Raw genomic sequence first — 12,649 nt, 5'->3', positions numbered from 1 at the left:
TTATGGACGAACCGACTTAGCGGTGGGTGTACGCCACAAACTCGTGCCGATGCGGTGAGGCTATCCCTACGAACTATGTCTGCTAACCGTAGTAAGAGTCCCAAAAGGCTGTTATGGTATGGGCGAGAGCCAGACTCGCGCGTAAGTAGGTCAAACATGGTCTCCGATGATGAAAGGCGTATTCTAGACGCGAACCTTGGCGCAGGGCAACATTTTCCCATCGTGCCTACGCACCGGGCCAAGCCTCATGGGGGAACCAACAGTCGTACGCACGCATTGACGACGATGAGGGAACTCTTACATGATTATATCTTTGAACGGAACTCCTGTCATTCCCCGCATCGTTTTCTGTCATCTCTGGCGTCCGAGCCCATGACGAAGAAGGGCCGAATAAGCGCTGCGGTGTCAGTGTTATGACAAGTCTTGATTGACAGGCGCATAGACAAGTCCACGCCTGTCGCCCGTCAATAAATCGCCGAAGCCCGGAGAAGCCCTACTATGTCGCACTCGCCGACCGCCGTCTCGTCCCCTCCGGAATATCTAGACGACGAGTCGATCGATGCCAGGATCCTCTGCTGGGCCGTATTTCCGGCCGTCATGGCGATCGTGGTCGTGGCTCTGCGCTTCTACACGCGACACTGCATTATCGGAAAAATAGAGATCGAGGATTGGTTCGCGTTGGGAGCACTGATCAATTCGCTTGGCGTTTCTATAGGAATCGGACGACGTGAGTTGCCAGCTTGCTTCCTTCCTGAAGTGTGTCTGTTGTAAAAGGGAAACAGCACGTACTAAAGCACAATGACTCAGAGTCCTACTGGGCTCTAGGTAAACACATATGGACGATCAGTCCCGGGAGGCTTTCAGACTTCCTGCGGGTATGTTACATGAGCTTCGACCAATGCGAAAATATACTTGGTCTATTCAGTGACTTGGGGATCACTGACCCCTTTTTATCTATAGGCTCTGTGGTACACTGCGCTCTTTTACCACGTGTCGCTGGGTCTTGTTAAGGCGTCGATTCTCCTCCTATACATCCGCATGTTCAAGAGTTACGACACCCTCCGACGTGCATCCTGGATCGTACTCGCCATAGTCGGCGTTGGCATGTGCGGCGTTCTGGCAGTGACGTTCACGACGTGCGTCCCACTCCGTAGGAAATGGGATAAGGACGTTGACGGATACTGCCACCCAGACTGGCCCTGGTGGGCGGCCACCGGATTTCAAGCTGGCTCCGACGTCGTTATATTCCTCATGCCATTGCCGACCATCTACAAGTTAAGGCTGCCCCAGAGGCAGAAGTTGGGTCTGGTTGCCGTGTTTGCGCTCGGCCTGTTGTGAGTGGTTTCCTGGGTTTGCAAAACGCTGCTGCTAACTGTGCCCCTAGTGTCTGTCTTGTCGCGATTCTACGTATTGTCTGGGTCTCCAAGACAGATGATACCGACTTCACATTCAGTGGCAAAGCAGTTGGCGAGTGGTCCTGCATCGAACTCAACACAGCAATAGTCTGCGCCTCCTTGATGGTGTTGAAGCCACTATACCATAAGGTACACCCGCGTAGAACCAGGTTGATATCGGAAGACGATACGCCTGGTTCCTACGAGCCTCCCCCCCACAGTTGGAGAAGCAAGGATACGGCCAATGCTTCATCAGAACCACGGCTCCGGATTTGTCACTCCGGTGGACGCGGGAAGCCGGCCGCATTCCATCCATTACGGCCCAGATGCGCACCTAGATGGTAATGACAGTCGGAGAATGTACAGCCTAGGCGGTCCAACAACCCGTACCATGAGCCCGACACTACCGGCAAAGCCATTCTTCATCGAATCGGTACGCGCAAAGGCAGAAAAGGGTGTCCCCATAGCTCAGATCGGTTCGCCTCTAAGCGTAAGGGTTTGGTAGCAGACACAGGACTGCAGGCCGTGCCCAAGCACGATACAACAAAAGTCAAATATAGAAACTTGAGCCTCGTTAGTAAATAGAGACCTCGGTTATAATAAGCACCACGCCTCTCGTATAAGCAGACATTGGTCCGGTGAGGACATGAGCACAGTGATAGTGATATCGACACCACATCGATGAGGGTTTGCGAGAAGTCTTGGCCATGAACGATCATGTCAAATTGTCAATCTGATTAAGGCACTGGTATCGACCAGGTCAGCAAAAGCACGGTATTAACAGGGGCAAGTTCAGGTCTCACTTTTTAGCAAACATGTCCCTTTCCTCCGCGCGCAATTGAACCGATTTCTTCTTTTTCAATGCCACTATATCTGATGTTGCTTTCTGCAGCCAGCAAGGCAGGAACTAAGCAATGAGATCGGCAACGTTCATTGGCATTTCGTCAATTTGCGTCGAGTAGTAGACTAGTTCAAGAGTCAGCATATAGTATGGGGAGAGAACATGCGGGGAACGAATACTTACGCTCGATATCGCGGAGGATGCGCACATCTTCGCTAGTAACGAAGTTGATGGCAACACCCTTTCGACCGAACCGTCCACTACGACCGATACGGTGGATGTAGTTCTCACGATTGCTGGGCAGGTCGTAGTTGATGACCAAGCTGACTTGCTGGACATCAATACCACGAGCCCAGACATCTGTCGAGATGAGTACTCTGCTGTTGCCCTGTCGGAAGTCCTGCATAATGCTATCTCGCTCCTTCTGCGGCATGTCTCCGTGCATGCTGCTGACAGTAAAGTTGGCCTCGCGCATCTTGTCGGTCAACCAGTCGACCTTGCGGCGAGTGTTGCAGAAGATAACGGCTTGGGTAATGGTCAAGGTATCGTAGAGATCGCAAAGAGTGTCAAACTTCCAGTCCTCCTTCTCGACAGCAATGAAGTATTGCTTCAAGCCCTCCAGCGTCAGCTCGTCACGCTTGACCAGGATGCGAACGGGGTCGGTCATGAACTTGGTGGTCATGTCGAGCACGTCGTAGGGGAGGGTGGCGGAAACGACAACGACCTGGGTGGCGGGCGGGAGGTATCGGTAGACGTCGTATATTTGCTCGCGGAAACCTTGGTTTAGAAGCTCGTCGGCTTCATCGAGAACCAGCATCTTGATGTGACGGGTGCGCAGATGGCGGCGACGAATCATGTCGGCCACACGACCTGGGGTGCCGGAGACAATGTGCTGGCCGTAATCGAGCTTCCTGATGTCCTCGCCCACGTTGGTTCCGCCGATGCAGGCGTGGCATTGCACGTTCATGTAGTCGCCGAGAGCCATGACGACGGACTGGATCTGGGTGGCCAGCTCGAGTGGGGAGAGGACGAGGGCCTGGGTTTCGCGGACGGCGGTGTCGATGACCTGCAGCATCGAAATCGAGAAGGTGGCCGTCTTTCCTGTACCAGACTGGGCCTGTGCGATGGTGTCGCGTCCCTTGCAGACCTGCACAATGGCGCGCGACTGGACAGCCGACGGCGACTCGTAACCATAGGCATAGACACCGCGCAGGAGGTTTTCCTTTGAGCGACATGGACTCGAAGGTGGGATGGACTGTGACCTCTTTCGAGGTAGAAAACTCCATCTTCTCGTCGGCGCGACGATCGATACCTCCTCCTTCAGCCATGATGACGGTGTTGTTATCGGAGCTGGGGCGAGAAAAGGCTGGGAACAAGACAGGGCGGGTTTGGGGATGGAGGATGGAGAATGGGGATGCTGTCGCGTAATAAAGCGAGGCCGTATGATGGTGGATTAAAGTAGCTAGGAAAATTTAGGTGGAGCTGAGCAAGCGCAGTGGCAGGCGGCTTTATCTTGCTGATGCCCCCGCAGTTTCTTTCTGGGCAAGCTGAAGGTTCAAACTAACCTAAAGCCACTGTAAGTTTCCAGGTCGCGTCGTACATCGGATAGATATACCGTGCTCCTACTGCTTCCAACGACGTCATGTCGGAGAGCGACCGTCTCCCCATCTCCATCAATCATCATTCGTCTCCCCATCCCCCATCTCCATCATCAACCATCACCATCAACCATCAAAAAGAAGCTCCCCGTCCCCCATCTCCATCATCACCAATCTTTATTCGGCTCCCCATCCCCATCTCCATCACTAATCTTTATTCGTCTCCCCATCTCCATCTCCATTCTTAATCATTATATTGGAAAACATCCGAGAGACGTAGCAGGACCGGGAAACCCAGGATCGTCAGGACTACGCAGCTCGTCTTAACGACGACCTGATGCTGCTCGGCATCGAACGCAAGATTAGTAACCAGGAAGAGCTGACCAAATCCTAATCAAGACGTTCAGATCGTTCGGAAATTATTAAAGAAAACGTCTTTAACGCACCCGGAAGCGGAGTCGGACATCTTAATGAAGCAGAGCTTGTGAGCTTAGTATGCCTTAGCGGGGAGAGTTAAGGAATTAACACTTAAACTCTTTAAAGTAGAGTTAACTCGAGAGGTAAATAGTATTACGGTTAATATAAATAATTATATAAAGTAATAAATTCTAATTATTCTATTTTTTTTTTCGAATAAATTAACCTTTTATAATTATTTATACGAAATATTAACGTAGTTTATTATTAAGCGAGCTATATTATTAAGCGGGCTACTTTTTTTAGTTTTTAATATACTTAAACTTTAACACGTAATATTTTTATAATTATAATACTGATTTAATTTAAAAAAAATCGTTTTAATAATTTAAACGACGCGAAATCCGATAAATTCTTTAAACGAATAAGCTATTACGAAAGTATATAACGTCCTCTAAGCTATTTTAAATTACCGAATTAACGATTAAACTTTATAACGCGAAATTTAATACTTACGATATAAATTAAATCTAATAGAAAAAAAAGTGCTTCGTAATTATATAATTAATTTAAATACCCGAGGGATGTTTTTTAATTTTAATATTATGGGAAATATAGTTAATTTTTTTACCGCGTTGCGCGGCGGCGACCGTGTCGATAAGCACTAGGTTAAGCGCTTTATCGATTAGAACCCGGACTTTAAAACTCGAATAAATCGTCGATACGATTATTAAAGGGCTTTTTATAAAAATTTAAGTGTTATTTCCGGCTAGTTTAAATTAATCGCGAATATTAAAGCGAAATATAGTATTCTTAACGAAAATATCTTTAATTTTAACGAGACCGGCTTTATAATAAATATAATCGGGTTAATACTCGTCGTAACACGCGTCGATTAACGTGGAAAGGCGAAGTCGGTTTAGCTTAGTAATCGGGAATAGTCGACGGCTATTAAATATATTAATTTTAAAGCTAATATATCCCGCCGTTTTTAATCGTTTAAAATTAATACCACCTTATAAATTAAGCTCGCGAATATAATTTATTAAGCGACTAGGTAATTAAACCGATTTTTAACGGCTGAACCGATAACGAGATAAGCTTAAATTAAATTAAACACTTCGATAAATATATTAAGTCGCGAATAAAAGGTCGCTATCGCCTCTTAATCCTTAACGGCTATAAGAGCTATATTTCGGCGCAGTTCGAGGTATATTATAAAAATAACGATATTATTACGCTTAATATGCCTCTTTATTTTTTTAACCTGCTTTAACTATTAAATGTGGCATTTTATTCGCCGTTAAAGCGCGCGTATTTAAAGGAAATCGAGCTGTTTATTAAGGCGTCGATAAATTATATTACGAAGCTAGAGTTTTTTATCGCCTTTAAAGCTACGTATTTTATTATTTTCACGGAAAATAATATTAAATTTAAATTTAATATATTTAATTTAATACTTTATAACCCGAACGAGGTAATTAATAAGCTAAATATACGTCTTCGAACGCTTATACCTAGCCCGTCGCGTCCGGGGACAGTTAATACCTATAACCCCTAAACGCCGTCCAACTTTTAATAAACGACTAGATATTCTATTTTTATTAAAAGTAAAATCTCTACTTATTAAAAAGCTCCCCGACGTTAATTTTAAATACTATAAATTAAATAATAAAAGGTATAAATAAAATAGTTTATAAAACTACCTTTATACGCGATCGGATATATATATTAAAAAAGGCTAATTTAATACTTTCGAAGCGCCGAAGAGTTAAAAAATTACGTATCCAGCTTAAAGGGGCCCTTACTATACAGGAATTATAAAAGCTATAGAACGAACAAGTAAAAAAGAAGCGTCGAGCGACTAATAAGGGTAAAAACAAGGGGTCCGTCGAAACGGAGGGCGACCGGTGGAAGGCGCTGCGGTATCTGCGGCGAGACAGGTTATAATGCGCGAACATGTGAAAAAAAAATTAAGTAGCGATTCGGATAGCGAATAATTTTAATTAATTTAATACGTTATAATTAAATTAACTTATATAAAAATGTTAAAATATAAAAAAATAATACGCTCGGTGATATAATACGCTTAGTAGTGAACCACGTTAATCTTTAATCGAAAAATTTAATTATAAATAACGTGGTTTATTATTACGCGACGTATATTACTTAGCGACGCACTTTTTCTATTTTTCGACCTTTTTATATAAATTAATTTAATTATAACGCTTAAAATTAATTAAAACTATTCGTTATCCGATTTTTCGCTTAATTTTATATCTTTTTTATATATTCGCGCATTATAACCTATCTCGCCGCAAATATTACAACGCCTTTTACCGGTCGCCCTCCGCTTCGACGAACCCCCTATTTTTATTTTTATCGGGCGCTGAACGCTTCCTTTTTATCTTCTCGTCTTATAGCTGCTAAGATTCCTTAATAATAAAGGCTCCTTTAAATTAAACTCGCGATTTTTTAACTCTCCGGCGTTTAAAAAGTGCTAAATTAGCTTTTTTTAATATATATATTTTATTACGCATAAGGGTTATTTTATAAGCTATTTTAATTATACCTTTCGTTATTTAGTTTATCGTATTTAAAATCGGCGTCGAAAAGCTTTTTTTAATAAATAAACACCCTCTTTTTAATATAAATAAAATGCTTAATTATTTATTAAGGATTAAACGACGTTTAAAAGTCGTAAATATTAGCCGTCCTCGAATAAGATAAGTTAAGTATAAACGTTCGGAAACGTATATTTAGCTTATTAATCATTTTATCGGGATTATAAAAGATTAAATTAAAAACGTTAAATCCGGATTTAATATTATTTTCCGTAAAAACAGCGAAATACGCGGCTTTAAAGGCGATAAAAAACTCGAGCTTCGTAATATAATTTATCGAGGCCTTAATAAACAGCTCGATTTTTTTTAAATAAGCACGCTTTAAAGCCGAATAAAGTATTATATTAAGTGGCTAAAATAAGTGAAATAAATAGGGAGGTATACCGAGTGTAATAATATTATTATTTTAATAATATACCTCGAATTCGGCTAAAATATAACTCTCGTAATTATTAATAATTAAAAAGCGGTAAGAACTTTTCGTTTACGCTTTAATATATTTATTAAAGTGCTTAATTTAGTTTAAGCTTATTTCGTTATTAGTTTAATTATTAAAAATCGGCTTAATTATTTAATCGCCTGATAAATCGGTTTCGCGGGACTAGTTCGCGAGGTAATATTAGCCTTAAACGATTAAAAACGACGGAATATATTAGCTTTACGAATTAATATATTTAATCGCTGTTATTTATTTCTAATTATTAAACTAGACCGATTTCGTTTTTCCACGCCGCTCGGCGCGTATTACGACGAGTATTAACCCGATTATATTTATTATAAAGCCGGTCTCGTTAAAATTCTAGATATTTTCGTCGACGATCTCGTATTTCGCTTTTATATTCGCGATTAACGTAAACCAGCCGGAAATAACTTTAAAATCTTCGTAAAAAGCTTTTTTAATAATCGTATTAATAATTTATTTTAGTTTTTAAATTCGGGTTACGGTTAATAAAACGCTTAACTTAGTGTTTACCGACGCGGTCGCCGCCGCGACGCGGTAAAGAAATTAGCCATATTTTTTATATTAACGAAATCGAGAGGCATCCCTTAAATATTTAAATTAATTATATGCTTACGAAGTACCTCTTTTTAATTAAATCTAGTTTACGTCGTTTCGGTCGGATTTCGCGTTTTAAAATTCGGCCGTAGATTCGATAATATAAAGTTAATTCGGATATATTATAAACTTTTATTACTACTCTTTAGCTTATTTAATTCGGTCCGTTTCGTATCGTTTAAATTATTAAAACTATCCGATCTTTTTAAAATTAATTAAGCATTATAATTATAAAAGTATTACGCGTTAAAATTTAATTATATTAAAATTAAATTTAAGTGCGTCGCTAAATAATATATGTCGCGTAGTAATAAACTACGTTAAGTAATTATTACTTTTTTAATATTAATTACGATAATTTTTAAAATAAATAAATAACCGATTCATTTAAATATTATTTAATATAATATTTCGTTAAGTATTTTTTATAGTTATTAATTAATCGATTAATTAAGCCTTTTTTATATTAATATTATTATTATAACGTGGCTTATTATTAAGTAATTCGTATTATTAAGTGGTTTACCTTTATTACTTTTCGATTTTAATTAAATTTTAACGTGTAATAACTTTATAATTATAATGCTTAATTTAATTTAAAAAGACCGGATCGGTTTAATTATTTAAACGATACGAAAGCTTTTAAATTTATTAAGTGAAAGAAATACTATAAAAATATACGACGTTCTTAAAATTACTTTACGTTATCGAGTTTATAGCCGAACTTTATAACGCGGTATTCGATATTTACGGTATAAATTAAATATAAATAAAAAGGAGGTGCTTCGTAAATATATAATTAATTTAAATACCCGCGGGATGTTTTTTAAGATCGCTAGTGTAAAAAATATAGCTAATTTCTTTACCGCGTCGCGCGACGGCGAGCGCGTTAATAAGTATTAAGTTAAGCGCTTTATTAATCGGAACCCGGATTTTAAAACCCGAATAAACCGTCGGTACGATTATTAAAAAGCTTTTTATAAAAATTTAAACGTTATTTTTAATTAATTTAAACTAATTAACGTAGTTTATTATTAAGTCGATTATATTACTTCGCCGATTATTAGTTTAATTAACACTCTTTATTAAACTTTAATACGTTTTATTTTTAACGTGGTTTACTATTAAGTGGTTCGTATTATTAAGTGGTTCACCTTTATTATTTCTCGACTTTTATTAAACTTTAACGCGTAATAACTTTATAATTATAATGCTTAATTTAATTTAAGAAAACCGGATCGGTTTAATTATTTAAGCGATATAAAAGCCTTTAAATTTATTAAGTAAAAAAGATACTATAAAAGTATACGACGTTTTTAAAACTACTTTACGTTACCGAATCCACGGCCGAACCCCACGACGTAATATTTAATACTTACGGTATAAATTAAATACGAATAAAAAAGAGGTGCTTTATAAATATATAATTAATTTAAATACCCGCGGGATATTTTTTAAGATCGCTAGTGTAAAAAAATATAGCTAATTTTTTTACCGCGTCGCGGCGGCGAACGCGTCGGTAAACACTAAGTTAGGCGATTTATTAATCGTAATTTAAACTTTAAAACTAAAATAAATCGTCGATATAATTATTAAAAGGCTTTTTACGAAAATTTAAACGTTATTTCCAACTAGTTTAAATTAATTATAAATATAAAAGTTAAATACGGCATTTTAAACGAAAATATATAGAATTTCGATAAGACCGGCTTTATAATAGGTATAATCGGATTAACCCTCGTTGTAATACGCGCCGATCAGCGTGGGAAGGCGAAGTCGGTCTAGCTTAATAATCGGGAATAGTTAACGGCGATTAAATGTATTAATTCGTAAAGCTAATATATTCCGCTTTTTTTAATCGTTTAAAGTTAATATTACCTCGCGAATTAATCGCGCGAAAATGGCTTACCGGGCGATTAAGTAATTAAACCGATTTTTAATAAATAAACCGATAATAAAATAAGCTTAAACTAAATTAAATACTTCGATAAATATATTAAATTATAAACGAAGGGTCGCTACCGCCTCTTAATTCTCGACGGCCACGAGAGCTATATTTCGGCCGAATTCGAAATATATTACTAAAATAACGATATTATTATTATTAGTATACCTCCTTATTTATCGCACTTATTTTAACCTCTTAATATAATACTTTATTCGCTTTTAAAACGTACTTATTCGAAAGAAATCGAGCTATTTATTAAAGCCTCGATAAATTATATTATAAAGCTCGAGTTCTTTATCGCGTTTAAAGCTATATATTTCGCTATTTTTATAAAAATTAATATTAAATTTAAATTTAACGTATCCGGCTTAATACTTTATAACCCGAATAAAGTAATTAATAAATTAAATATACGTCTCTAAACGCTTATATTTAACTTATCTCGTTTAGGGACGGCTAATACCTACGACCTTTAAACGCTGTTTAACTTTTAATAAATAATTAAATACTTTATTTATATTAAAAAAAAAGTGTTTATTTATTAAAAAAGCTCTTTAACGCCGATTTTAAATACGGTAAACTAAATAACGAAAGATATAACTAAAATAGCCTATAAAATAACCCTTATGCATAATCGGATACGTACTTTAAAAAGAGGCCAATTTGGCCCTTTCGAAGCGCCGGAAAGCCAAAAAGTCGCGAGTCCAGCTTGGAGGAGCCCTTACGATTAAGAAATTTCGAAGGCTGCAGGACGAAAAGGTAAAAGGGAAGCGTCCAGCGACCGACGAAGGCGAAAATGGTAGTTTATCAAAGCGGCGCGCGACGGGCGGCAGGCGCTGTGGCATTTACGGCCAAATAGGTTATAATGCGCGAACATATAAAAAAGATATAGAATTAAGTAACGATTCGAATAGCGAATAGTTTTAATTAATTTAAAATATCGTGGTTAAAATAATTTTTATAAAAGTATTAAAAAGTAATAAAAGTGAACCACTTAATAATACGGGCTATTTAATAATAAACCACGTTAAAATTATAATACTTAATTTTTTACTAATAAATAAGCTTAAATTAGTAATTTAAGCGACGCGAGACCCTATAAAACTTATTAGTTAAAGAGTTACTGCGAAGGTTTTCGGCGTCTTATAATCGACGATTAGCGACCGATTAAACGGCCGAATCTCACGACGTGAAATCCGATATTTATAATAAAAATTAATAATAGTTAAAAAGGAGGTATTTCGAAATTATATAATTAATTTAAATATTTAAAGAATGCCTCTTAATATTATTAATATAAAAATATAGCTAATCTCTTTACCGCGTCGCGCGATAGCGAGCGCGTTAATAAACACTAAATTAAGCGCTTTATCGACCGTAACTTAAACTTTAAAACTCGAATAAACTATCGATACGATTATTAAAAAACTTTTTACGAGAATACGAAAATTATTTCCGCTTAATTTATATTAATTATAAATATAAAAACTAAATACGGTATTATTAACGAGGATATATATAATTTCGACGAGATTAGCTTTATAATAAATATAATCGAATTAACCCTCGTCGTAATACGCGCCGATCGGCGTGAGAAGGCGAAATCGATTTAGTTTAATAATCGAGAATAGGCAACGGCTATTAAATATATTAATTCGTAAGGCTAATATATTTCGCCGTTCTTAATCGTTTAAGGTTAATATTATCTCGTGAACTAGTTTCGCGAAACCGATTTATCGGGCGACTAAGTAATTAAGCCGACTTTTAATAGTTAAACTAATAACGAAACAGGCCTAAATTAAATTAAGCACTTCGATAAATATATTAGATCGTAAACAAAGGGTCGCTACCGCCTTTTAATTCTCGACGGCCACGAGAGTTATATTTCGGCCGAATTCGAGGCATACTATTAAAATAACGATATTATTACTATTAATATACCTCTTTATTTATTACACCTATTTTAACTTCTCGATATAATATTTTATTCGCTTTTAAAACGTGTTTATTCGAAAGAAATCGAGTTGTTTATTAAAGCCTTTATAAATTATATTATTAAGCTCGAGCTTTTTATCGCTTTTAAGGCCGCGCATTTTATTATTTTTATAAAAATTAATATTAAATCTAGATTTAACGTATTTAATTTAATACTTTATAATCTTAACGAGGTAATTAATAAATTAAATAACGTGGTTTACTACTACGCGACGTATATTACTTAGCGACGCACTTAAATTTAATTCTAATATAATTAAACTTTAACGCGTAATATCTTTATAATTATAATGCTTAATTAATCTTAAAAAATCGAATAGTTTTAATAATTTAAACGATATAAAACGAACCGAATTAAATAAACTAAAAAGTAATAATAAAAGCTTATAATATACCCGAATTAACTTTACGCTATCGAATTTACGGCCGAACTTTAAAACGTAAAATCTAATCGAAACGACGTAAATTAAATTTAATTAAAAAAAGGTACTTCGTAAATATATAATTAATTTAAATATCTAAAGAATGCCTCCCGATCTCGCTAGTGTAAAAAATATAGCCAATTTTCTCACCGCGTCGCGCGGCGGCGACCGCGTTAACAAGCACTAAGTTAGGCGCTTTATTAACCGTAACCCGAATTTAAAGATTAAAATAAATCGTCGGTACGATTATTAAAAAGCTTTTTACGAAAATTTTAAAGTTATTTCCGGCTAATTTATACTAATCGCGAATATAAAAGCGAAATACGGGATCGTCGATAAAAATATTTAGAATT

General features: G+C 37.1%; 2 protein-coding genes across 2 annotated transcripts; one reads left to right on the top strand and one right to left on the bottom strand.

Moving 5' to 3' along the window:
• Positions 1–498: 498 nt before the first annotated feature.
• PG997_013519 (uncharacterized protein) lies at positions 499–1,884 on the top strand (the record flags this gene model as incomplete). The annotated part of the gene is made up of 4 exons (XM_066817833.1): positions 499–756; positions 961–1,334; positions 1,385–1,668; positions 1,766–1,884. Coding segments are annotated over 4 exons (1,035 nt in total), but the record flags the coding sequence as incomplete, so codon positions are not given.
• Positions 1,885–2,301: 417 nt separating this feature from the next.
• On the bottom strand, positions 2,302–3,563 carry PG997_013518 (eukaryotic initiation factor 4A-12; the record flags this gene model as incomplete). Its single annotated transcript, XM_066817832.1, has 3 exons — positions 2,302–2,360; positions 2,419–3,457; positions 3,498–3,563. The coding sequence occupies 3 exons, from the start codon at positions 3,561–3,563 to the stop codon at positions 2,302–2,304; spliced, it is 1,164 nt and encodes a 387-aa protein (XP_066663524.1).
• Positions 3,564–12,649: the final 9,086 nt, after the last annotated feature.

This window comes from Apiospora hydei, assembly GCF_038363865.1.
Source record: "Apiospora hydei strain CBS 114990 chromosome Unknown utg000009l_segment0_segment0, whole genome shotgun sequence".
Lineage (NCBI taxonomy): Eukaryota > Fungi > Ascomycota > Sordariomycetes > Amphisphaeriales > Apiosporaceae > Apiospora > Apiospora hydei.
The sequence above is the reverse complement of the archived record's forward strand: the minus strand, read 5'-3'. Positions and strand labels throughout refer to the sequence as shown.